The sequence below is a fragment of the Rhincodon typus genome, chromosome 22 (genome assembly GCF_021869965.1).
Source record: "Rhincodon typus isolate 14 chromosome 22, sRhiTyp1.1, whole genome shotgun sequence".
NCBI classification, from domain to species: domain Eukaryota; kingdom Metazoa; phylum Chordata; class Chondrichthyes; order Orectolobiformes; family Rhincodontidae; genus Rhincodon; species Rhincodon typus.
Genome location: NC_063353.1, coordinates 18734497 through 18758993, shown reverse-complemented (window position 1 = coordinate 18758993; position 24497 = coordinate 18734497). Strand labels below are relative to the sequence as shown.

General features: G+C 39.7%; 2 protein-coding genes across 7 annotated transcripts in view; one reads left to right on the top strand and one right to left on the bottom strand.

The window, feature by feature from the left end:
* The window catches only part of rad51ap1 (RAD51 associated protein 1), a 42788-nt gene extending 31565 nt beyond the window's left edge, over positions 1 to 11223 (bottom strand). For all 4 annotated transcript variants that reach the window (XM_048610289.1, XM_020521373.2, XM_048610291.1 and 1 more), the window contains exons 1-2: positions 11061 to 11223; positions 752 to 798 (exon numbers count right to left, since the gene is read on the bottom strand). In XM_048610289.1, coding sequence (XP_048466246.1) covers positions 752 to 798; positions 11061 to 11077 — 64 coding nt within the window. In that variant the 5' untranslated portion in view covers positions 11078 to 11223. The remainder of the gene's footprint in view (positions 1 to 751; positions 799 to 11060) is intronic.
* A 63-nt stretch (positions 11224 to 11286) lies between these two features.
* c22h12orf4 (chromosome 22 C12orf4 homolog) overlaps positions 11287 to 24497 on the top strand; it is a 52769-nt gene continuing 39558 nt past the window's right edge. For 2 of the 3 annotated variants that reach the window (XM_048610285.1, XM_048610286.1), the window contains exons 1-2: positions 11287 to 11395; positions 21226 to 21431. In XM_048610285.1, coding sequence (XP_048466242.1) covers positions 21236 to 21431 — 196 coding nt within the window. In that variant the 5' untranslated portion in view covers positions 11287 to 11395; positions 21226 to 21235. Of the gene's footprint in view, positions 11396 to 16886; positions 16944 to 21225; positions 21432 to 24497 lie in introns of those variants that run through there. The other variant, XM_048610287.1, reaches the window with a different exon arrangement.

Sequence of the window (24497 nt, the reverse complement as noted above, 5' to 3'; positions counted from 1 at the left end):
CTCAAATCCTCCAGCATCTGCAGTTCCTACTATCTCTGATACCTTTGCATAGCTCACAGGTTAATGGATTATTTCATTCAATATTAACTGTAGTTAAAGAGAAACTTATGAAACCAGGAAACTTTAGTCTAGGCTAAAGATAATGTGAGTTGGGGTTAATTTAACAAGCTACGAAATCAGATACAAGTTAGCCAAGAAATGATGATTCAGCAAAACAAAACAAATGGAAAAGCATCAATTTCTAATTCTAAAAAGGAATTGATGTGGGACTTAACAGATGGTTAGAAAAACGGCTTGGCTTTATTTCTTAAAATATATACTTATTTTTAAGATGCTTAAGGAAGTTAAATTGAGAAGGAGGGAAGGTTAAGGGGTGATGAGTCAAATTTAATTATTCAAAATCAAGCCACAATTTTAGATGGTTGGTGAAAATTTACTTTCACAAATCATTAGATTGGGACAAAATAGGTTAAAAACTCAGGGTCCGACAAGAAAAAGGAAGAGATTAAAACAAAACTTTCATGTTTAGAATATGGAATACTTTACCATATGTGTAATAAAAGCTGATTGAATTATACTTAAACTGGAATTGAGAAGATGAAAAAAAGGGGAAAACAGCATGGAAACAAGATTACATCAGGCAACGTGAGTGAGAGTGCAAACTAGCACATGAATGTGTTACTTCATTATGCACCAATATTAGTGTATTTCACAAAAAACAATAATGTTTTAAACTTTACATCAAACTCACCATCATCAAAGTCTCCACCCTGTGAATAATCTACAATTTTCTTGTTCCTAATAACAGAAAAGAAATATATGTCACAACCTAATAGCAGAAAACGTCTTATTAAAAAAAAACAGAAATATCTTTTGAAGAGTATTTCAAAATTATACTTAACTAAAAGGAATAACATTTCAAAAACCCATAAATAATAGGTGGCTTTACAGGATTAATGTTGAGAAGATTTTTCCACTAGTGGGGGAGTCTCAAACTAGGGGACATAGTTACAGTCTAAGGGGACACTCATTTAAAATAGATGTGAAGGAATTTCTTCTCTCAGAGTAGTGAATGTCTGGAATTCTCTACTGCAGAGAGTTGTGGAGGCTAGCTCACTGGAAGTATTTAAAGAAGAGATAGATACATTTTTAAACATCAAGGAGTTAAGGGCTTTGAGGACCTGACATGAGACAAGTTGAGACCTAGGGCAAATCAGCATGGTCTTGTTGAATGGTGTGGCAGGCGTGAGGAGCTGAATAGCCTAATCCTGCTCCTATTTCTTACATTCATATATCAGATGTTATGGACCAGACCAAACCCTGTGCAATTATATCAAGGAGATAGCTTAGACCATAACTTTTATCTTGTTTAAAGGCATATGTAAAGTGATGTGTTCCAGATCTAATTCAATTAGTCACACAACTCGGCTTTAAGCAAAACACACTTTATTCTTACCCTCAGTTAAAATACATACAAAAGAAAGAAGAATTGGAATAACTTAACTCTGTTGGAAAACTTAACAGAATAATAGATTATTTAACTACTAAACAGCAAATGTTCAATATCATAACATCCCATTTACACACCCTTGGCAAAGGCAAAGTCAGTTAAACAGATCATCAGACATGCGATTCTGGCAACAAAAAGAGAACCCAAGCTTTTAGCTATAATAGAGAAAGGAGTAACCGCTCCCTCAGCCAACTTCAAAACCCAACAACTACTGAAAGCAAAATTAAAACCCTAGTTCTGTGGGAACCCGACTCCCTCCAATCGTGCAGTTTCTACTGTTCCAACTTTAGAAAAAGAACCCAGGACCTCACAAGCTGTTTTATTTTATTGGCTTGGAGGAGACAGCTCAGCACCTATGGTTCCAAACCTCGCTCCAAAAAAAGGATAAAATACACCACTAAAACCCGTAGTATCGTCACACAGATAGACATCAACATCATATAGAATAGAATAGAATAGCCTTTTTGTCACATATACTCAGTGAGCACAGTGAAAAGTTTATACCTGGCCAATTATAGGACTGACTTCGATACAAAACTACATAGGCACAGATTCTTTAGTTAAAAGATCTTAGACGATAGAGAAATAAAATGTCCAGCATTACAGAAATAAAGTTCAGTACAACACGCCACACTGACACTTAGCTTCCAGTCCCAGTGAAATACTCAGGCTTCAGTTGAGGCAAAGTCAACGTGATATTTTGGGGGTCTTCCACCAATCTCCTTACCCCAGATTACGTCAGCTCTTGCATCTTTAAACTAAAATCCTTCCCTTTACTCTCATATTTGAAAGCAATTCTCACACTTCCTGAACGACACATCCATTTTTTCTCATCCTAGTGGTAACATTATTACCACCATAAAACCCTAATTTCATCACAACCAAACTTTTCAACCCATCCCCAAGCTATATCTCTGCTCACACTACTAGCGATGCCTGATTACCACCCTGAGACTACCTCTCCACTACGCAAATGTCCTCTACACACTTGGCCCACAGTTATAAATCCTTTCCCCAAATGCTCTCATTGTGAAGCCTTTCCAAGAATCACTATACATTTCACTGTATGCTGTCATTTGTACAACTATGCAAAATTCTGCTCATTTTTCCTGTAGACAACACAAATGGCATCTCCATTCTAGATCAGATAGGTCTGTTCCTTCACTACTTAGGATTTGTTGGTGACTGCTCCATTGGTGTTTGTATTTCCTAACAATAAGTCACTGATCCAGCACTTTCAGTTCTTAACTTAACTTTTTATTCATTCTATGGGCATCCCTGGCTGGCCAGCACTTACTGGCCATTCCTACTTGCCCTTCGGAAGGTGTTGGTGAGCTGCTTTCTTGAACATCCTGTCCATGTTCTGTCAGTAGACCCACAATGCCATTAGGAAGTGAGTCCCAGGATTTCGACCTAGCAACGCTGAAGGAATGGCAATACATTTCCAAGTCAGGATTGTGAGTGGCTTGGAAGGCAACTTGCAGGTGTGGTGTTCCTATTTATCTGCCGCCATTTGCTTTATCTGTTCCCATTCATCTTCCAGATGGAAGTGGTCATGGATTTGGATGATGCTGTTTAAGGATCTTTGGTGAATTCCTGCAGTGCAGCTCGAGATAAGACACACTGATGCTACTGAGCATCAGAGGTGGAGGGAGTGATATTTGTGGATGTGGTGCCATCCACAATGGTGTCAAGCTTCTTGAGTGTTGTTGGAGCTGCACCCATCCAGGAAAGTGGGGAGCATTCCATCACACTCCTGACTTGTGCTAGATGGCAAAAAGGCTTTGGTGAGTCAGGAGGTGAGTTACTCATTGCAGTATCCCTAGCCTCTGCACTGCTCTTGTAGCCACTGTGTTTATGTAGTGAAGTCCAGTTGAATTTATGGTCAATGGTGACCCCAAGGATGTTGACAGTGGGGGAATTCAGGTGATGGTGACACCAATGAGTGTCAAGGGGCGTTGGTTAGATTGTCTCTTATTGGAGATAGTCATGACCTGGCATTTGTGTGGCACAATGTTACATGCCACTTGCTAGCCCAGTCAAGGATATTGTCCAAATCTTGTTGCATTTGAACAATGGACTGCTTCAGTATCTGAAGAGTCGTGAATGGTGCTGAACATCCTCACTTCTAGCCTTATGATGGAGGGAAGGTCATTGATAAACACCTGAAGATGGTTGAACCTAGGACACTATTCTGAGGAACTCCTGAAAACATATCCTGGAGCTGAGATGACTGACCTCCAACATCCACAACCATCTTCTTATGTGTCAGGTATGATTCCAACCAGTGGAGGATTTGCCCCCTTTACCACTGATTCCAGTTTTGCTAGGGTACTTTGACGTCACATTCAGTCAAATGAGGTCTGGATGTCAGGGCTGTCACTCTCACCTCACCTCTGGAATTCAGCTTTTTTGTCCAGGTTTGAACCACAGCTGTAATGAGGTCAGGAGCTGAGACCCTGACAGGACTCAAATTGGGCATCACTGCCCAGGTTATTGCTGAGCAGATGCTGATTGATAGCACTGTTGGTGACACCTTCCATCACTTTACTAATGATTAAGTGTAGATTGATGGGGTAGTAAATGGCCAGGTTGAATTTGTCCTGCTTTCTGTATACATCTGTTCCCAGTTCCATTTAGCACCAAGCAGTCTTAACAGATTATAACAGATTCTCCTTTCTTTTTTAAAATAGATTAATATGCATGCAACAATAGTGAAAAACAGTCAGAAAAATACAAAATAACAATATACTGAGTAAAATGACATTATTCAATGTTCCTACTTTTTTAATGTACATTAGAGTTTCAAACATTCATTTTTCTCATATTTCAAATAGTCTCTTGGAGCTTACTTCTTTCTTCATAAAGTAGCCAGAAAACAGACTGCTTCTTTTCACCCATTACAATTTGGAGATTTCCCTGTTCTCCACATCTGTTTTAAAACCGCAATAATGATCTTCAGTCTTACCTCATTCACACATTTTATTGAATGTACATTATGCAATAGTGATTTATCATCAATGCAGCATTCAATGGGTATTGCTGCAAAATGCCTTTTTCAAATACTTTCAATAATTTCACAAGGGAAAATACGACATCTACTGCCTCAACAAGAGCAAGAGATTCTGCTAAGGTAATTCTTCTGAACTTTTTAAGCTACCCAAACTAAAGGGCAATATTTGCCTCCCTCTCCCAAAATAAATATTACAAAATTTCCTGTGTTTGGAACAGATAGAAATTTGTATAAAAAGGATCAATAGAAATATTAAGTTTCACATTCCTTGTTTTTTACCAAGGATGGAAGTTTGAAAACACTATGCTCCATTCTTAATTTTTTTCGATGCTTTGTTCATCCAAATAATATCTTCCACTTTGGGGTTTTTCGCTGTCAACTCTCAGACCTCAAAATTAGCATCTGACCTCATTTAGATGTACAGCCAATTCAGCTGTCCAATTTGACTTCACAATTCCTCCATTTCATATTTGGAAGATATAGCATCTTTTCCCTACTTTGACTAACTGTGATGGAGTTAACATTTTCTAAATAAGATTGCTATGCAAAGTGACACTCCAATCATTGGGTCTGATTTTCAATCCAAACTATCTGACCATAAGAACTAGGAGCAGGAGTAGGCAATTCAGCCCTTCGAGCTTGATCCACCATTTGCTACGATCATGGCTGATCTCATCTCAGCCTCCACTCCACTCTCCTGCCTGTTCTCCATAACCCTTCAACCCATTAGTAATGAAAGATCTATCTATCTCCTCCCTAAATTTACTCAATGTCCTGCCAATCAGTGCACTCTGGAGTAGTGAATTCCACAGATTCATGACCTCTGAGAGAATTAATTTTACCTCATCTCTGTTTTAAATCTGCTACCCCTTATCCTAAAACTGTGACCTCTCATTTTAGATTGCCCCACCTAAGCTGTATACGCATGAACTGCTCAATTTTGCTTCATGAGACAAACCTGTCATCTCTGGAATCAATCTAGTGAACCTTCTCTGAACTGCCTTCAATGCAATTACTTCCCACTTCATGTTAAGGTACTAAAATTGTCGGTAATACTCCAGGTGCATTCTCACCCATGCCCTACATAACTGCAGCAACACTTCCCTACTTTTAAACTCAATTCCTTTCTTAATAAATGCCAAAATTCCTTTTGCCTTCTTTATTACCTGTTGTACCCTGCATTCCAGCTTTCTGCGATTCATGCATGAGGACTCCCAGATCCCTTTGCACCGAAGCATTCTGAAGCTTACTCCATTTAAAAAAGCAAGTTGCCTTTCTATTCCTCAGACCAAAACAGGTAACCTCACACTTATCCACATTAAACTTCATCTGCCAAGTTTCGGCTCATCCACCTAACCTATCATATTTAATTGTAAATTTCTTGTTTCTTCATTGCAACTTACTTTCCCACCTATTTTGGTGTCGTCTGCAAATTTGGCTATAGGACTTTCTACGCTGCATCCAAGTAATTAATATAGATTGTAAATAGGTGGGGCCTGAGGTCCGAACTCTGTGGTACCCCAGTGGTACCCACAAAAAGACCTAGAAGCCTGGCTTCCAATTTTGAATTCTGCTTTAAGCCCAGTTATGACGATGTCAAATTCATTGCACTCTTTCCTCCAGACAAAAAAATCAACTGCATGCACAGTAAAGATGCCTGAAAATTGCCCCCACCACCCACCCCTCCATGGTGCTGGTAAAACAGGGCAGGGCTGGCTTCAACAAGATAGACCTTCCTGAGAAGTACCAAGCTCTAGAGGCATTACACCTTACTTCGGTTGTGGGTAAAGTGTTGGAAAGGATTATAAGAGGTAGGATTTATAATCATCTAGAAAGGAATAATTTGATTAGGGATAGTCAACACGGTTTTGTGAAGGGTAGGTGCCTCACAACCCTTATTGAGTTCTTTGAGAAGGTAACCAAACAGGTGGATGAGGGTAAAGTGGTTGATGTGGTGTATATGGATTTCAGTAAAGCATTTGATAAGGTTCCCCATGGTAGGCTATTGCAGAAAATACGGAGGCATGGGATTGAGGGTGATTTAGCAGTTTGGATCAGAAATTGGCTATCTGTAAGAAGACAGAGGGTGGTGGTTGATGGGAAATGTTCATCCTGGAGTTCAGTTACTAGTGGTGTACCTCAAGGATCTGTTTTGGGGCCACTGCTGTTTGTCATTTTTATAAATGACCTGGATGAGGGCGTAGAAGGATGGGTTAGTAAATTTGCAGATGACACCAAAGTCGGTGGAGTTGTGGATAGTGCGGAAGGATGTTGCAGGTTACAGAGGGACATAGATAAGCTGCAGAGCTGGGCTGAGAGGTGGCAAATGGAGTTTAATGCGGAAAAGTGTGAGGTGATTCACTTTGGAAGGAGTAACAGGAATACAGAGTACTGGGCTAATGGTAAGACTCTTGATAGTGTGGATGAGCAGAGAGATCTCGGTATCCATGTGCATAGATCACTGAAAGTTGCCACCCAGGTTGATAGCGTTGTTAAGAAGGCGTACGGTGTGTTAGGTTTTATTGGTAGAGGGATTGAGTTTCGGAGCCATGAGGTCATGTTGCAGCTGTATAAAACTCTGGTGCGGCCGCACTTGGAGTATTGCGTACAGTTCTGGTCACCGCATTATAGGAAGGATGTGGAAGCATTGGAAAGGGTGCAGAGGAGATTTACCAGGATGTTGCCTGGTATGGAGGGAAGGTCTTATGAGGAAAGGCTGACGGACTTGAGGCTGTTTTCGTTAGAGAGAAGAAGGTTAAGAGGTGACTTAATAGAGACATACAAGATGATCAGAGGATTAGATAGGGTGGACAGTGGGAGCCTATTTCCTCGAATGGTGATGGCTAGCACAAGGGGGCATAGCTTTAAATTGAGGGGTGATAGATATAGGACAGATGTCAGAAATACATTCTTTACTCAGAGAGTAGTAAGGGCGTGGAATGCCCTGCCTGCAAAAGTAGTAGACTCGCCAACTTTAAGGGCATTTAAATGGTCATTGGATAAACATATGGATGATAATGGAATAGTGTAGGTTAGATGGGCTTCAGATTGGTTTCACAGGTCGGCGCAACATCGAGGGCTGAAGGGCCTGTACTGCGCTGTTATGTTCTATGTTTTATGTTCATTGAACTTCCTGAGTGTTCCCACTGCATTAGGTGCCTATTTTGGATGGCAAAGAAACACTCTTTTTAGCTGAACTCCCTGCAGAAATACAACTCTAATATCAACTGATCTACATTCCCAAGTATTTGCTGCTAACAAATAAAAGAAAATCTTCAAAATTCCTATCCTGACTGAGGTGCGTCTACTTTTGCCCCAGTTTTACTCCAAAACCTCAATCCACTAGCTTGGCTTGAGTCTTCTAAGTCCCGTTAGGAGCCATCTTTTCCAAGCATATCCATCTATGATATAGTGCTGGTGGTCCCCTATCTAGCACCTCTTTGTACACCTGAAATTCTCTCCAGCTTTGTAATGGCTTCTGTATGGCAGCTTTTATTAACTCATCTTTCAACTTGTTTGTAGCCATGAAGACTTCCTGATCGAATGGGCTTCTGTTCCTGGTGGTATTCCTGGTCCAGGCTATTTTCCTTGACCTTTATAAGCTTACTATACATTTTTGAATAGCTACTGTTGTGATCTATTTGCCTGTTAATAGGATTCTTTCCAACAGTTCATGATCTCTTTCTAGGGACAAGTTGACTTTAGAGCCACTGCATGAACTTACACAGCTTTTTCTCACTTTCACTTCTTGCACCTCCTGCTCCCAATCCATGGGCCTAATGTGTTGTTGGTTATTCTGTACAATCGTAAAGGTGTTATACTATCCAGTGGCCTTACCCACTCTCCAAATAATAGTCTAATTTCTCCACTGACTAGCCCCTTGTGGCACAAATATGACCTTTGTACCCACTTTTGGTACCTGTCCTTTTGATAATCAGAATTAGTTTGTTCTTCATTAGACAAATCGTCAATGCTAAAAGTCTGATCCACATAGCTGTGTAATATATGGTCACGAGAAGTATCAGGACCCCTATCCTGTTCTTTAACTCCTTTAGAATCTATAAATTTGAAATTTACACCAAGCAATCTTGAACAATGTTCCCAAACAATCTTGTCCCTTGCTATACAAATATTGTTTTTCCATCCTTACCAATAACCCTTCCTAGGCATCAGTGGCTCAGTGGTTAGCACTGCCACCTCATAGTACTAGGGACCCAGGTTCGATTCCACCCTCGGGCAACTGTCTGTGTGGAGTTTGCACATTCTTCCCGTGTCTGTGTGTGTTTGCTCCCACAGTTCAAAGATGTTCAAGTTAGGTGGATTGGCTATGATAAATTGCCCATAGTGTCCAGGAATGCGTAGGCTAGGATGACTAGCCATGGGAAAGGCAGGGTTACAAGTATAGGATAGGACAGTGGGTCTGGTTGGGATGCTCTTCGGATGGTCGGTGTGGACTCGATGGGCCAAATGGCCTGCTTTCATACTCTAGAGATTCTATGATTCCACTACTATTTATGCCCCTCTCTTTCATAATAAACAACATCTCCTTGATTGAAACTGGTTTCCAATGGCCTTACACCATACCTTAAAGCTTGCTGAATCCTTTTTGAAACTGTCACTTTATTAAAAGCCTGTCTGCCTGCGTGTAGTGCCTTCAGATGTTCAACACAGTAAAGTTAATTGTAGCCCCTTCAAGTGCTGATCACTTATAATGGATAGAACTTAATGATCTGTAACAACTACTAAATGATTTGGACTATATTTTATGACCATCTGCAGTGAATTCTTGACATTGCCAGCCATGCTAGTGCAGATGATAGAATTTTGGCAGACCAAAGCGTAAACAACGAATCATTTTGTCTATTATTGCATGGTTCCTTTCACATAGCCTGTTGGTAAAATGGCTTCCTGCTGCCATATTCAGAACTGTTAAGTTCATATTTCTTCATATATCTTGAAATTCATCATGAGCAAATTACCCCCCATTCTCAGATATTTAACTATTCGTCCACGTCCAGTCCCACCCCCATTTTCATTACCTTATACATAATTATTTTCATATTTTTACTATGTGTTATTGTTGATTGATTCAATCTGGTTGCCAAATCTATAAAATGTAACATTTTTCATCCTTATCCCACATCTTTATGTCCGTTACCACTATCTTGATGAAGTACCTTGCTAACAGCAGACCTACTGGAGGCATGACAGCATCCTTCAGTATCTTACATCTATTACTTAGCACTTCTACAAACTTATTACATTCCTTATTCCTAATTCCTGAATCATTTACTAAAATTTTTAAACTTTTGGAGGAGACATCAACAAATTACCCATGTAGTTTTAACACAATTAACTATTTGTCTTTTAAATTTCTATCCCCTGATGTCAATAAGACTTCTTCAAAAAATTTACTTCGTTGTATCCCTCTAGTGTAAATTGCAAATTTACAGATTTTCCAAATCCATTGGCTTTCTTGCTTTCCATATCCAGTTTCATATGCACTTACTTTCATCGAAGGCTAACTCAATAACATCGGCATTGAACGGACACTATATCCATGCTAATAAAATGATTTAATTATGGCTATTTTACAAGGAGTAATTACTCTTTTTAAATGAAGATTTTGTGTGTTATCATCTCCAAATCTGAAGCTGGTAGAACTCTCAAATTCCTTGCCTTTGTTCCAACCCCTATTTATCAGAGAGTATAGGTACCAATTTAATCATCTATTTCACATAGTGCAGACGTACAGCCGCAGTCTAATACTGATCAACTGAAAGATTCTGATCCCAACACATTCATCATTGGGCTGAAACTTCTTGAGACCATAAAAAGACCCCTCTTTGATCCATATATCCATATTCTTCTTCTGTATCTTTGAATATTCTACTGTACTTTTTATGCTAATTCATGGTACAATGTTACTTTGAACCACACCTGAAACATTATTTGACTGAACTCTATGCACTTATGGGGTTCATTTGTCTATTGTAAGTCCCAAATTCTCTTAGCTTCTAAAATTCAACAAAAGCATTTCTGTCCTTATTTCTCCTCATTCAAATTCTTCTTTCGCACCTACATCTTGATGATCTTTAATGACATTAAGACTTCCATTTTCTTTTGAATGGCTGATTGCCCCATTTGCACCATGAAAACAGATGGAAGCATAGCTTTCCAAGGATGTTTGCTTCTGACATTTCTTCTCAGGGAATGTGTTTATCTGCAAATTTAACTCCTGTCAAACCTAGAAGTCTATCTAGATTTGACATTGTGGATTCGTCTAATAGCTGAAATTGGGGAATTTTCAAATATAATTTCTGCAGTCCTGCACACCATGTACTAAATTCTACGATTGGTCTTTTATGGAATTGATGTTCACTCTTCCTGAATATGTCAAGAATGTGAACATACCACTATCAGGTCTCTCCCCACCACCAAGCCTCTCCCAAGGTCCACCATTTCCCCCACACCCCAGGATGCCGCCTGCATATTCCCGGCCCATCTCCTCGATCATACCCAGTTAAATTCACTAACCTTACCGGCCTGGCCATCACTCTCTCACAACAGCAGCAGAGCTTAAACCAAAATGAGAAATAAATCACCCGCCAACACACGTCGGCGCCCAGTCGCACATTCACCACAACTGTAAAATTACATTTACCGTTTGAGGAATTACAGAATAAAAGGCAAAATAAAAACTTTTAAAAAAATACTGAGGCTCGTATGCATTTAAACAATTCAGCTTCCTCTCGCTCCGTAAATACGCAGACGATATCCCGCCGAATCAGCTGTTTGATATTGAAGCATTCTTTCTAGAAAAGGTGCTTGGGCTGCAGCTGGTTCCTGTTTGGAGAAGGCATTGGCTGCAGGTAATGGTCAGATTTATTAATTATCGCTTCCGAGAAGTCAAAATGCCTTTTGCTCAATATTTGCAGGAGGAGAATATAATGTGTAAAACATATGAAGAGTTTTTTCTTTAATATTTCAGTTGTAAATACCATATTATGTCTGCGCTTTGTTTGTCATTTGTTGGTGTACATAGTTGAGTAGGTTGTATGCTAAAGTTCTTCCATTTTCTCTTTCTGTAAAGCATTTATTAATTCAGACACCTCGGTTAAGTTGCAGCTTTCTCTCTCTCTTCTCCGCCCTCCCCATGCATTATAAATACGTTTGATAAGAACAATTGTGGAGGGCATTTATAGAATCCAAGTTGTTGCAGTCATTGTTATTATGGAACACTTTTAGTTTTTTCTACAACACTTTTCCTGGGCCCATATTATAAATAGCATCTTGCTTGAAGAATGCTCAATTATGGAATATTGGTCAGCATCTGCATTTACTGAACCTACACAATAAGGTCTTTTTTTTCTTCAATATGCTCATTTGGATAGAACGCAGCAAAAAAATTCAGCAAGAAAGAATTTTGGTAAAATCCTCTGAATGCTGGTAACTAAACCAATCTGTCAAATGGCATGTTTAAAAAGATACCTATTGTACTTTGAAGCTGGATAAACAAGATTAAAATTCAGTGTTGTCAGGCCAGTAGTTTGTGTGAAACTGTGGCCCTTCAGAATTAATTATCAAACTGGTGGGATGTAGGTTTTTGTAAGCGCCCTTCAGAATCCACAATGATTTCTTTCTGTTCCAATTTCAACATAGCCAGATTGTAACACACAACCCTCGTTACATTGGGAATTTATACCAATGATAAATGACATACCTTAGATCAACTTCAGATAGCTGAAAATAATGGTATTGAAATTACAACAAGAGAGGTATTCCACATAAATGGAAATTGCTGGAGAAACTCGGCAAGTCTGGCAGCATCTGTGGAGGGAAAGCATGGTTAGTATTTTGAGTCCAGCGACCCTTCTTCAGAACTTCTCAGTTTCTGTTTGTGTTTCAGATTTCCAGCATCCACAGTTCTTTGTTTTATTTCAAAGTATTCTGCATGCATTGTCAACTGCAATAATAAATTTATATCAAACAGCTAGAAAAAGTCTGCATGGAGTTCTTTTTTATTCATTGATGGGACGTGGGCATTGCTGGCTGGACCAGCATTTATAACGTATCCCTAGTTGCCCTCGAAGGTGGTGGTGAGCTGCTGTCTTGAACTGCTGCAATCCATTTGGTGTAGATACCCTCAAAATGCTGTTAGGAAGGAAGTTCCATGATTTTGACCCTGTGACAGTGAAGAAACAATGATATATTTCCAAGTCAAGATGATGAGTGAGTTTGGAGGGAAACTTACAGGTGGTGGTGTTTCCACATATCTCTTGCTGTTGTTCTAGACAGTAGTGGTCATGGGTTTAGAATGTGCTGTCTAAGGATCGGTGTTGCAGCTACACTTAAAGGTCTTGGCTTGGGATGTGAAAAATTCAGTTCTATTCTGGGAACATTACCAGGGCCCACAGCCTAAGCAGTATCCAGTGCCTTCAGCCGTATCTTAATGTCGCATGGAGTGAATTGTGACCCTGGGAACCTCAGAAGAAGGCTGAGATGGATCTTCCACTTAGCATTTTTGACTGGAGTGTTCCAGACACTTAAGTCTTACCCTTTTCACTAATGCTATGGGCTCCCCCATTGTTGATGGGGATAGTTGTGGCACCAGCTGCTTCAATGAGTTGTTTAATTGTCTACCACTCTTCACCACTGGATGTGGCAGATATGTGCGCAGTCTATCCCATTTGCACAGTGGTTGTGCCATACAACATGATGGAAGGTATCCTCAGTATGAAGATGGGACTTCATCTCCACAAGGATTTTGCAGTGGTCACTCCTGCGAATTCTGTCAATGACAGCTATTTCTCACAGGCAGATTGGTAAGGATCAAGGAAAAACAAATATGTTTTTTGGTGCTGGACATTGAAGTCTCCTACGAGAACAGATTCAGCATCCTTTCCACCTTCTTTGCTTCCTCCCAAATTCAACGTGGAGGAATACTGAATCATCATCTGATAGGGGTGATATCTGGTAATCAATAGGAGATATCCTTGTCCATATTTCACCAGATGCAATGAGACTTCATGTGATCCGGAATCAACATTGAGGACTCCCAGGGCATGTCACTGTGCCACCATCTCTGCTCTCCTTCCGGTAAGACAGTATATGCCCAGAGTGGGGATAGTATCTGAGACATTGTCATCAAGGTATGTTTACATGGGTTTAACTGCTGCTTGGCTAGTCTGTAAGACAGTTCTCTGAGTTTTGAACAAGTGCCCGAATGTTGGTAAGAAGGACTTTCCAGGCTCAACAGGGCTAACTTTGCTGTTGTAATTTCCTATGTTTAGTTCAATGCCAGATGGTTAGTGCGATTTCATTTTCTTTTGAGATTTTTTTTTAATGATTTGATACAATTGAAAGGCTTCCTAGGCCAGTTCAGAGGGCAACTGGGAGTCAGACACATTTCTTTTTTGTGGAGTTACATTTAGACGGACCAAGTAAGGGTACCAGATTTCCATTCCTAAAGAACACTGGTGAACCAGAAAGGTTTTTATCTTATGACAATTGAGAATGGAATTGACAATTCCAGATTTTATTGAAATCAAATTCCACCATCTGTCCTGGAACCTAGAACATTACTTGGGTCTCTGGATTACTAAATCAGAGACAATACCTCTAACATCATTTCTTCCCCCTGTATATTCCTCCTTTCAGGACAGATTTATTCTGATGGACTTTTCAGATTGTCTCTCTTTCTATTTTAAAAAAAAGTCTCTTGAACTATTGTCCTGCCTTATGTGAAGTATTTTAAAAGAATGTAAAATATTGCAGTTACTGAAAATCGGAAATTTTTAAAACGCTGGAAATATTTAGCAGGCCTGATATCAGCTGTGGAGAGAGAAACAGAGTTAATATTTCAGGTCTGCGACCTTGCTTCAGAATTCCGATCAAAGTCAAGGGGAAACTAAAATTCAATTAAGTAAGGTAGAAGCAATAAATGGAAAATCCCTTGGAGTGAGGTGGGGTAAATTTTCAAGATGAACGCTCCTAGAAGAGAGGTCATAGTGAATTCAAAACTGATAGCAAAGAAAAATACTACAGTGCTATATCCCAGGTGAAGCAGGATGCCCAGCGTTGTAGAAATAAGGTCAATGATCTTCTGCGCTTCGTAAGGGTAAGTGCCACTACTTTTGCTCTGCTATCTTGCACTCACAAGTTCACAACTCTCTCAAACTCTGCCACTGCACACACATCTCATCAATGCTAATAGACTACAACTCACCACTGACCTTTCTTACATCTACTTTCATCACAGTCATTCCTCCCTGTCTTATTGTAGGAAAAACTAGCCCATAAATAGAAAAGAAATCCAAGACCAACTGTAGTTGAGTGGTGGCTGACATCAGGTTTCTCGCTTTCTACAAACAGAAAATTCTAGAGTTAGCTGGGGAAAAGCACAACTGCTTGTGAAGCCAGGAGGCCCTCGATGGCCATCCAGCCCATAAACCTTTATCCTTCTTTGACAACTAATTCTCTTTCTTAGGAAACAGCTGGTGGTATCCAGCTCACATCCAAACCTGAGAAGGAAGCCACTCACCTCTGAGAATGCAGTGGAAAAGCACTCGCCTGCACTCCCCACCTGTTCAAAGAGAATACCCTCAGTGGATATTCTATTGAGAATCCCAGTCTAGCGAGCAGGTCTTCACATCTAGTCAAAGAGATGTCCCAGGAGTTAGCACTCAGACAACAGCTGAAGAGCAAGCAGTTGCTAAGTTTTGGGCAGAAGATGATCAAACAGGCATGGCGATTTAATCGTTGTGAAAACGCACAGACAGGCACAGGAACAGCAGGATGGATCGTCAGAGGCATTCGCTAAGCTGGATACAGTACACATATATCTGACTGTCTGCATGGACCAGTTGGTGACTATCATGGTGGCCAAGTCCACCATACTCTGTCTGCCAGATGTTTGCAGGGATCTGCACCACATCGCCTTACCGATAGGTCAACATCAATAACAAGGTGAATGGGGGGACAAGGGACCTTAACATAAACTGAAGTACTGCTTCCTCTCAGAAAGACCAGGTGGTGCCAGTTGGCACACATAGAAGTTGTCACATACGAGATACAGCAGAGGTGCCTCCCCGACGCGCCCCCCCACCAAACCCCAAAAAAAAACTGTGACCCTAAAGCCTGCAGAAGTTCAAACTGAGGATAGTGATCCTGAATCTGGAAAGGACACTCTCTCAGCAGACCTGGGCTAATTATGCCAAACGGCACCTACAGTATAACCACTCAAGCTTTCCATGCCAACTGGACCAGCTACAAAGCTGGCTTCCGCTGTCGCGAAGTTACGACTGCTCTTTGCACTCAAAGGAAGAAAAAGAATTAGGGTGTATCATTCACTTTGGTAAATATATTTTCATTTGCACAGTTAAACAACGTACTGCAGTATAATTTTGCGTGTCAGATCTGGTTAAGTCTCACATCCATGTGGGAGAGGAGTACCCTCTTCAGATATCTCAAGGATGAAAGAAGTTACAATCCCAAGCATTGACAAAATGAATTCCCAGAGCTTTACCCTGACTCTGAAGAAAACAATAGTAATTTATTCCACCCGATTTGTGTGAGGTGTTAGTCATTTTGTGTAGTTATTGTACTGATGATTTTTGATCCAATGTGGCAAGGTTCCAGTTTTATTTGTGTGACTAACATGCGGGCTCCACCTGTGATGTAAGATATTTACCCCCAGCCACCTTGTTCCCTTGAGCGTTGCTTTTCCTGTAGTCCCATAACCCCTCAGCTTCCTCCCATTTCAGTTGAGCCCTTTAATATTACAATTAATGTTCCCACTTTACCTCCAGACCCCATCACTTTTGGAAATTCCCTTCCCTTGGTGGTCCTGCACACTCCCATGCAGAGGCCATGGTGATCATGACCTGTGAGAACCTTGCTACCTCCCAGAACACCCAAACAGTTCCTGTTATCTATGAGGTCCCACTTTTCTATTCAAAATTTCCCTCTATCACTATGAATGTTCTTTCGTCAACCCTGTGCAATGAACCCCATTCCCAGGATTGAGTTGCTCACTTAAGCCAGGACTCCATGGACTGCTCCCTGATAAAGTGACTGTGGCAGATCCCTTGGACTGACATGGCAGGACAGCCCTGGCAGTTAGACTGATACCTCTACGGCACCCTGACCAATGCATGTGTAATTCCCAGACTACTTGTACTTGACCTGCATATTGACCTAAGCCGGATCCACAAAGTCTAAGTATTCCAATCCCTGGAGTCTGCAAGGCTAAGAACGTGACTGAATGTGGCTAGCCCCTTGATTAACAGTGGGGTAGTCCACCTTGATTCCACTAAGTACTGTTTCATTTTGACTTTGACAGATGGCAATTTGCTTAAAGCAAATGCAGCGTGTTTTCTGTGTAAGCTGCTGATGAATACTGAAGGTGTGATCTTATCTGTGAGTTTTGTGTTTTTAACTTTGCTTATGGTTTTTTTTCTGACCATATACTGTGTAGAGCTGTAATGTTAGTTTTTTTTGTTTCTTTTCTTTATTCCAAAAATATTCTTTATTCTTAAAAAAAACTTTGTGTATATCTACACCTTGTCACAAATGCAATTTGGTTCCGCACAGTTGCATATCAAATAAACGAAACAGAAGCATTGAACTTTGACTCTATCCAACTCTCTTATAAATACAATATCAATTTTTACATAGATTTGAGACACTGGGAGATTCCAATAACTGAACAGACCCCCATTTACCTTCAGCAGAGAGACCTCAGACCGTGGTCTTTCCCCACTGTGCCTTGGTGGCAGCTGCCCCAAGCTTTAGTGCGTCCCTCAGCACATAATCTTCATTTCTGTATTCTGCAACTAAGGATTGTACCTAGGTACCTTTGTACCTAAAATGGTGCTGTCAGTGCCACTCTTAAACTTTTGACTATACTCATTTGAGTACGTGTGACAATAAAGCTAATTCAATTCCAGTCAACATAGCATGGTGTAGCCATGCCCGCTTACCCATTCCCTTAACTGTTTAGTACTCCCACCTTCTCTCTCTTTTTGTGTGAAAAAGTACTGCAAACCACTTGAAGCCTCGCAGCCTGCAAATCAGTGCTGAGGTCAGTGCTTTCTTAGTGCATACTCAAAGTGAAATAGGCAGAGGCTGGCAGCCTCCAAAAAAGTGCAAGGTGAGCATTAAGAAAGTAAGCTAACAACTATAATATACACATGCATCTGCGCAGGATGTATCTCCTTGAACAGAATAATATCACAGAAGCATGCAAATCCTAGGTGTCCCTGAATTCCAAAGTAGACTATTGAAAACCTGAAGTATGTGAATTGATCTGAGCGCTGATATGATGGTGCAGTGAGTCTGGTGGTTGGTTGATACTGACTGGTATGGATGAAGGGTTGAGGAGAATCATGTCACTGAGTTTGCAGAACATGTGCTGAAAACACAGCTGGATAATGGTCAGAACAAGCAATTGGAGAGCTAAAGTCACAAGGTACCAGATATTATTGTATGTCGGGAACTTGCACTGTTTGTTTTCCTGGTGAAGGAGAGGTGAATTGGAAATGGCATATAAATATGGCAAGATGGGATGTTAATGATATACTGAATCTCGCTTGTACCGAGTTTCCATTTCTTCTCCCACCTTGATAACAAGTTGTCAACATTGCAAAATTCGAAAGTCTCCGTTTAAAGCTTAAGGGAAAAATTGCAGAATTGTTTTAGCGATGTTGAGTTTCAGATTTCTTTTTCATTCTCCACATATCTTCCAAATTTGTCACCATTGCTCATGCCACCAGAAAAGGGAAAATTCTGTTTAATATGAACTATGTGTGTGAAGTGTGTTTTCATTTGTGCTAAATTGAGAAGCAGAATGTTTTGTTTGTAGTTTTAAAATATGTTTCCTACAAAGTTAGTGTTTAGTCAAGAATGATTTTCATCTATTGTTACAGTATAACGCATAAAACATAAAATTTTATTCTTTTAGCTATTAAATGGAATGTCTAATTTTGTTTTTAAGTTATAGGCCCTTACAGGGATTAGAACAAAATTGATAATTTTTTTGATCATAAATGAACAAGTAGGTGAGTAGTGGAACGCAGATTTATGCAACTTTACAACCACACATCCATGAAATCAGTATACATTTACTATATACTCCAGAAGGATGTTCACTTTAAAGCATAGTTACTTTTCAAAAATTCCCATCATTTGGAAATATTTTGCACATCCCAGTATTTATCTCTGTTGGGAATGTAATATCCATGCCATTTTGGAAATCTTAAAAACAACAGAATGCTGGAAAGACATCAAAGGACAGTCCGCATTTGTAATGGAGAATATGTTGATTTTGGTTTGTATGTGTCGTCACAATGTTTACATTTAGGTAAATTTTGAAATTGAAATCCTTATATTTCAAATTACTACTTTGAAATTTTTTTTTTGGATTTCGATTTCAAAATTTACCTAAATGTAAACATTGTGACGACATATACAAACCAAAATCAACATATTCTCTGTTACAAATGCGGATTGTCCTTTGATGTCTTTCCAGCATTCTGTTTATTTTTATTAAGTTGTGGGAGTCAAGTTTGTACATAGAGGATACATCTAAGCCATTTGTAAACACGATGTACTGATTTTGAAACAGTTATTTAATCTTCAGAAATCAATGTGGCTAGGCATAGGTAGTTTATGCAGATGTATGCACTTTTTATCCCATAAGAGAGCAAATTGCTGAATTATGAGTTTTTGACCAGCGACTGTCAACCACAGCCCCAAAGGATATTTCCAGAAAGTTGTTATGTTCCATTCAGACTTCATGGGCAGTTCTGTCTGCATGTATGCTATCAAACTTGATTCTTAGTCACATGGTAATTTCCACAGCCAACATTAATTCCCTTGGCACAGTAGTAGTGATTCCGAAGGCTTGGGCTCTCGTCTCACCTGCTTTAGATGTGTGTCATAACTTGTTTGAACAAGTTGATTAAAAATACCTAAAACACCAACATTTAGATACATGTTTGACATAAGACTAGAACATCATGAGGATAAAGTGCTTCTGCTCTAAGAGGAGAGCTTGTAAATGGAGTACGATGCTGTGAACCAAGGGAAGAACGGAATCATGGAATGTTATTGGGTGTATACATAAGCCAGTGAGGTGCATATTGTTTCTCCACACATTTCCATTTTCACCACAGAAAGCTATTTTGAAGAAAAGCAGCTGAACTATCTCTAATACCTTGGCCAAAACGTATCCCACCACCAAATGGAAAAAAAAGCTATTATCACATTTGTGTGTGGAATGTTACTATACATAAATTAGCTTGCCTTATTTCCCTATATTACAATTTTATGCCTAAATTTTAGAAGTAACTTGATGGCTATTAAGTGCTTTGATGGATTCAGAGGTCATAAAGAGGGCTATGTAAATGTAAGTCAAGGAGTCGATGGTGTAATACATTATAAGCAAAATTCATCTTTCTCCCACTTCAATAACAAGTCGTCAGCATTGCAAAGGCATTCTTCCTTTTCCTTAAATAAACATTTATGCCTTGATTTGATTTATTGAAGTCCTATTTACCTGAGTACAGTGAAAAGTTTTTTTTGTTTTGCGAGCAGTACAGGCAGATCATAACAAACAAGGACATACAGATCTAGGACGCTTAGAGCAAGGCATACGAGGTTACGGCTGCACAGGGGGTACACAAAGCAAGATCAACATTATTTGAAGTTAGAGAGGTCCATTCAGCAGTCTGATACCAGCAGGGAAGAAGCTGTTTGTGAACCTGTTGGTGTGTGTGTTCAAGCTTCTGTATCTTCTGCTGACAGAAGAGGTTGGAAGAGAGCATTACTGGGGTGGGAGAGGTCTTTGATGTTGGCAGCCTTTCTGCGGCAACAAGTGTAAATGGAGTCCTTGAATGAGAGGTTGGCCTCTGTGATGGGTCTGGACTATGCACACAACCTTCTGTAGTTTCTTATGGTCCTGGGCAGAGCGGTTGCCATACCAGGCCATTATGCACCCGGAAAGAATGCTTTCTATGGTGCATCTGTAAAAGTTGGCCAGAGTCCTTATGGACATGCCAAATTTCCGAAGTCACTAAGGAATAAGCGGTGTTGTTGTGCCTTCTTGACCGTCACATCTACATGGCAGGTCTAGGCCTTTGAATTGACTTGAAACAAAATGTTTTAAATATGAACATTCCTACTGTCCTTCTAGTCAACTGAAGATTTTTAATGTCTTTTTAGATATATTGTAAATGGCAAAAAACAATTCTCTTCTTTATTTGACATCCTTTATAAACCATACAAAACAATCTGACCTCATAAATTCTAAAATAATCTGCATAAAGTTTATTAATACACAACAACACAGATTGCTAATACCACACAAGGATTATCCTGTATTGTATAAATCCCTAAACCCTGCTTTTTGGATTGCACGGGACAATTTTTGTGAAGACAAAGGCATTGGGTAAGCTGTGCGCTGAATGGCATCCCTTATGCCTTAAATTGTGTGGCTGTCAATCTACAAGGATTATAATCCATTGCATGACCAACAAGTGCAATAATCTAATGAAGAAGGGTCATTGGACTCGAAGCGTCAACTCTGCTTTCTCTCCATAGTTGCAGACATGCAATGTTTCTCCTGCAATTTCTGTTTTTGCAATAATCTACTGTTTTATAACCTTTTTATGTAATACAGCATTGTTATTATTTGTTCCAGAACTGGAGTGATGATAATGAGCACAAGAATTAAAGAAAATCCTGCAAATGTTCGACCATCAGAAAAAACATTTGTCTTTAATTTCAAGACAGGGCAACAGTCATGTGTGCTGACTGCACCCATCCAGATCCCTATGCAAGGAAGTATCAATGATTTACATGGCCGTCTGATGTTCTTACATAATCTTCCTTATTTTGTTGACGATGGTAAGTATGTTGTGCCTCAACTTGCAGGCAGGTCCTGTTCACCTATCATAACTGTGTTGGGTGATCTACAATGATATCCAGTCAGTTCATGTCTTGAATTTAAAATTGACATCCTTGTTTTCAAAACCTCCTTTTGCCTTGATCCTTCCAATCTCTACAATCTCTTGCAGGCTCGCAACCCTCCAAGATATCTGCTTTACTCTAACTCTGAAATAAGAATGCTCAGGAAATTAATCACTCTTCCATTGGCGGCCTTGCCTATTCTTTACCTTGTCTCTATACTTTGGAATACCCTCCCTACACCTGTCCATCTTGCTTTAAGACACTCCTCAAAACCTTTTAACAGTCTTTTGATTATTTAACCAAATATCTCCTTATATGGCTCTCGTTCTATTTTGATTTGCAGATTCTTGTGAAGTGTCCTGGCGCGTTTTATTATGCTTCAGGGTGCTGGATAATTTTTGCTTCTATTATTTATATGTTCACAGGATATGGATGTTGCTGGCTAGACCAGTATTCATTGCCCATGCCTAATTTGCTGTTGAGATGGTGGTGATAACCATATTCCACAATCTGTGGTGTAGATAGATCCACAGTAGTGTCAGGGAAGAATAGATAAATTTTGGGGGGTTTTTTGTGTACTCTGTTTCAAAGACCATGTACATTTTCCAAATCTGTGGTACGTGATGTGTCTCTCCGAGAAAGCCTACCTCTTGTTTTGGTAATTCAGCATAGCTGTGTTTCTCCTGTCACTTCAGTAGTACAAAATCTTCAACTTACCTATTTTTAAACTGTCCCTAGTGCTGTGAGCTAGCTGTTTAGCCTCTGCCCACCCCTGAATACACTTCTAACTTGATGAAGTGTGCTATCTTGCTGCCGTATTCCCACTACAAGTGCTGTATTGACATTATTCATCGTAACTTGTGTGATGTTAGTGTACAGATTTAAAATTGATTAATTAATTGATTTATTTTAGCCACCTTTCTGCAAAAGAGCAATGAAGAGAAGGAAACTACAAAAGGGCCAGGAAGTGGAAAAATTTACATTTTTCAAAGCAAACTTTTGATTTTCTATTTAGAAAAAACATATGGTTTGAAATTTATATGCCATTGAACACCTAATTATCTGCAAATCTTATCCATCAGTAAAAACAATTAAGAGTCATAAAGATGTACAGCATGGAAACAGACCCTTCAGTCCAGCTCGTCCATGCCAACCAGATATCCTAAACTAATTTAGTCCCATTTGCCAGCATTTGGCCCATATTCATCTAAACCCTTGCTATTGATATACCCATCCAGGTTCATTTTTAAATGTTGTGAAGGCTGGTACAATTACAATTTCCTCTGGCAATTCATTCCATTCATACACCACCCTATATGTCAAAATGTTGCTCCTTTGGTTCTTTTTAAAATCTTTCTCCTTTTCACCTTTAAACCTTTGCCATCTAGTTTTGGACTCCCCTACCCTAGGGAAAAGACCTTGTCTATTTACCCTATCCATGCCCCTCATGATTTCATAACTTCTATAAGGTCACCCCTCAACCTCCGACACTCCAGGGAAAGTAGCCCAGTGTATTCAGCCTCTCCCTATAACTCAAACCCTCCAACTCTGGCATTGTCCTTGTAAATCTTTTCTGAATCCTTTCAAGTTTCACATCATCTTTCTTATTGCAGGGAGACCAGAATTGAATGCAGTATTCAAAAAGTGGCTGAACTAATGTCCTGCACAGCCACAACATGATGTCCCAATTCCTATACCCAATGCACTGACCAGTAAAGGCAAGCGTACCAAAAGCCTTCCTCACGACCCTGTCTACCTGCGACCGTTTTGTGCACTTAAAAACAAATACTTGCAGAAATAGGCTGGTTGCCTGTGTCTTCTGACTCAGAATGCAAATTGTATTATCTATATTAAAATTCAATACCAAGAGTATCTCTCTGTACTTTACACTAAAATGACATTTTGTACAAATGTCAACTGGCACAGATAATGGTTAATTATTTATTAATAATACCTCAGTGTTTTGGCCTTAACCACTTTCCGTGGTAGAGAATTTCAAGGGATCATCACTCTATGGGTTAAGAAATTTCTCCTCATTTCAGTCTTAAGTAGCCTACTCTGTCCTTAGATGGTGACTCTTTGTTATGGACTCCCCAGTCATCTGGAACATCCTTCGTGCATTTACCCTGTCTAATCCTGTTCAAATTTTATAGTTTTCTATGAGATTCCTCCTTCGTTTTAACCTCCAGTGAATATAGTCCTATCCAATCCAGTCTTCAGTCCTGCCATCCCAGGAATCTGGTAAACCTTCATTGCACACCCATCCAAAGCCAGAATATCCATCCTGTGATAAGCAGACTAAAAATGCACGTGATACACTGTGTTCTCACGAAGGCCCTGTACAAATGCAGCAAGACATCACTGCTCCTGTACTCGAATCTTCTCACTACAAAGGCCAACATACCAGTAGCTGCCTTCACTGCCTGCTGCATCTGTATGCTTACTATCAGTGGCTGGTATTCAAAGTCACACAAGTCTCACGGCACCTCCTTTCCCAATCTGTCGCGCTTCAGATAATAACGTGCCTTCATGTGTTTACTACCAAAGTGGATAACCTCACATTTATCCCCATTCAGGTGCATCACAGACTGTGATTAAATTCTCATCTGTCTCTTGTATAATAAAATCTGTTTAGTACTGATCATACCTCACCTTGTCAAACTGGTTTTAATTTCATATTATTTTAGCATTAAGTTGCCGGTTTTCCTTTGGGACAGTTACAGGATGTGTTCGTGTGGGAAGTGGAAGAATGGTGTATTGGTGTATGAGGGACAAACATTTCTAAAGTTGGGACTGAGACATTTTGTAATTTAGAGGAAACATTTCTCTAGTAAGCTGTTCTAAACATGATCTGGGTGCATTTAATACAGGATACCTCCAAATGAAAATATATCCTATTCTCGCCATGATAACAGAAAAATGACAAAAAAGTAAAATCTTAAACTCTCTATGATGTAGTTTGAAATCTGAACAATTCTGTACCTGTTTTTGACAAACCTGATA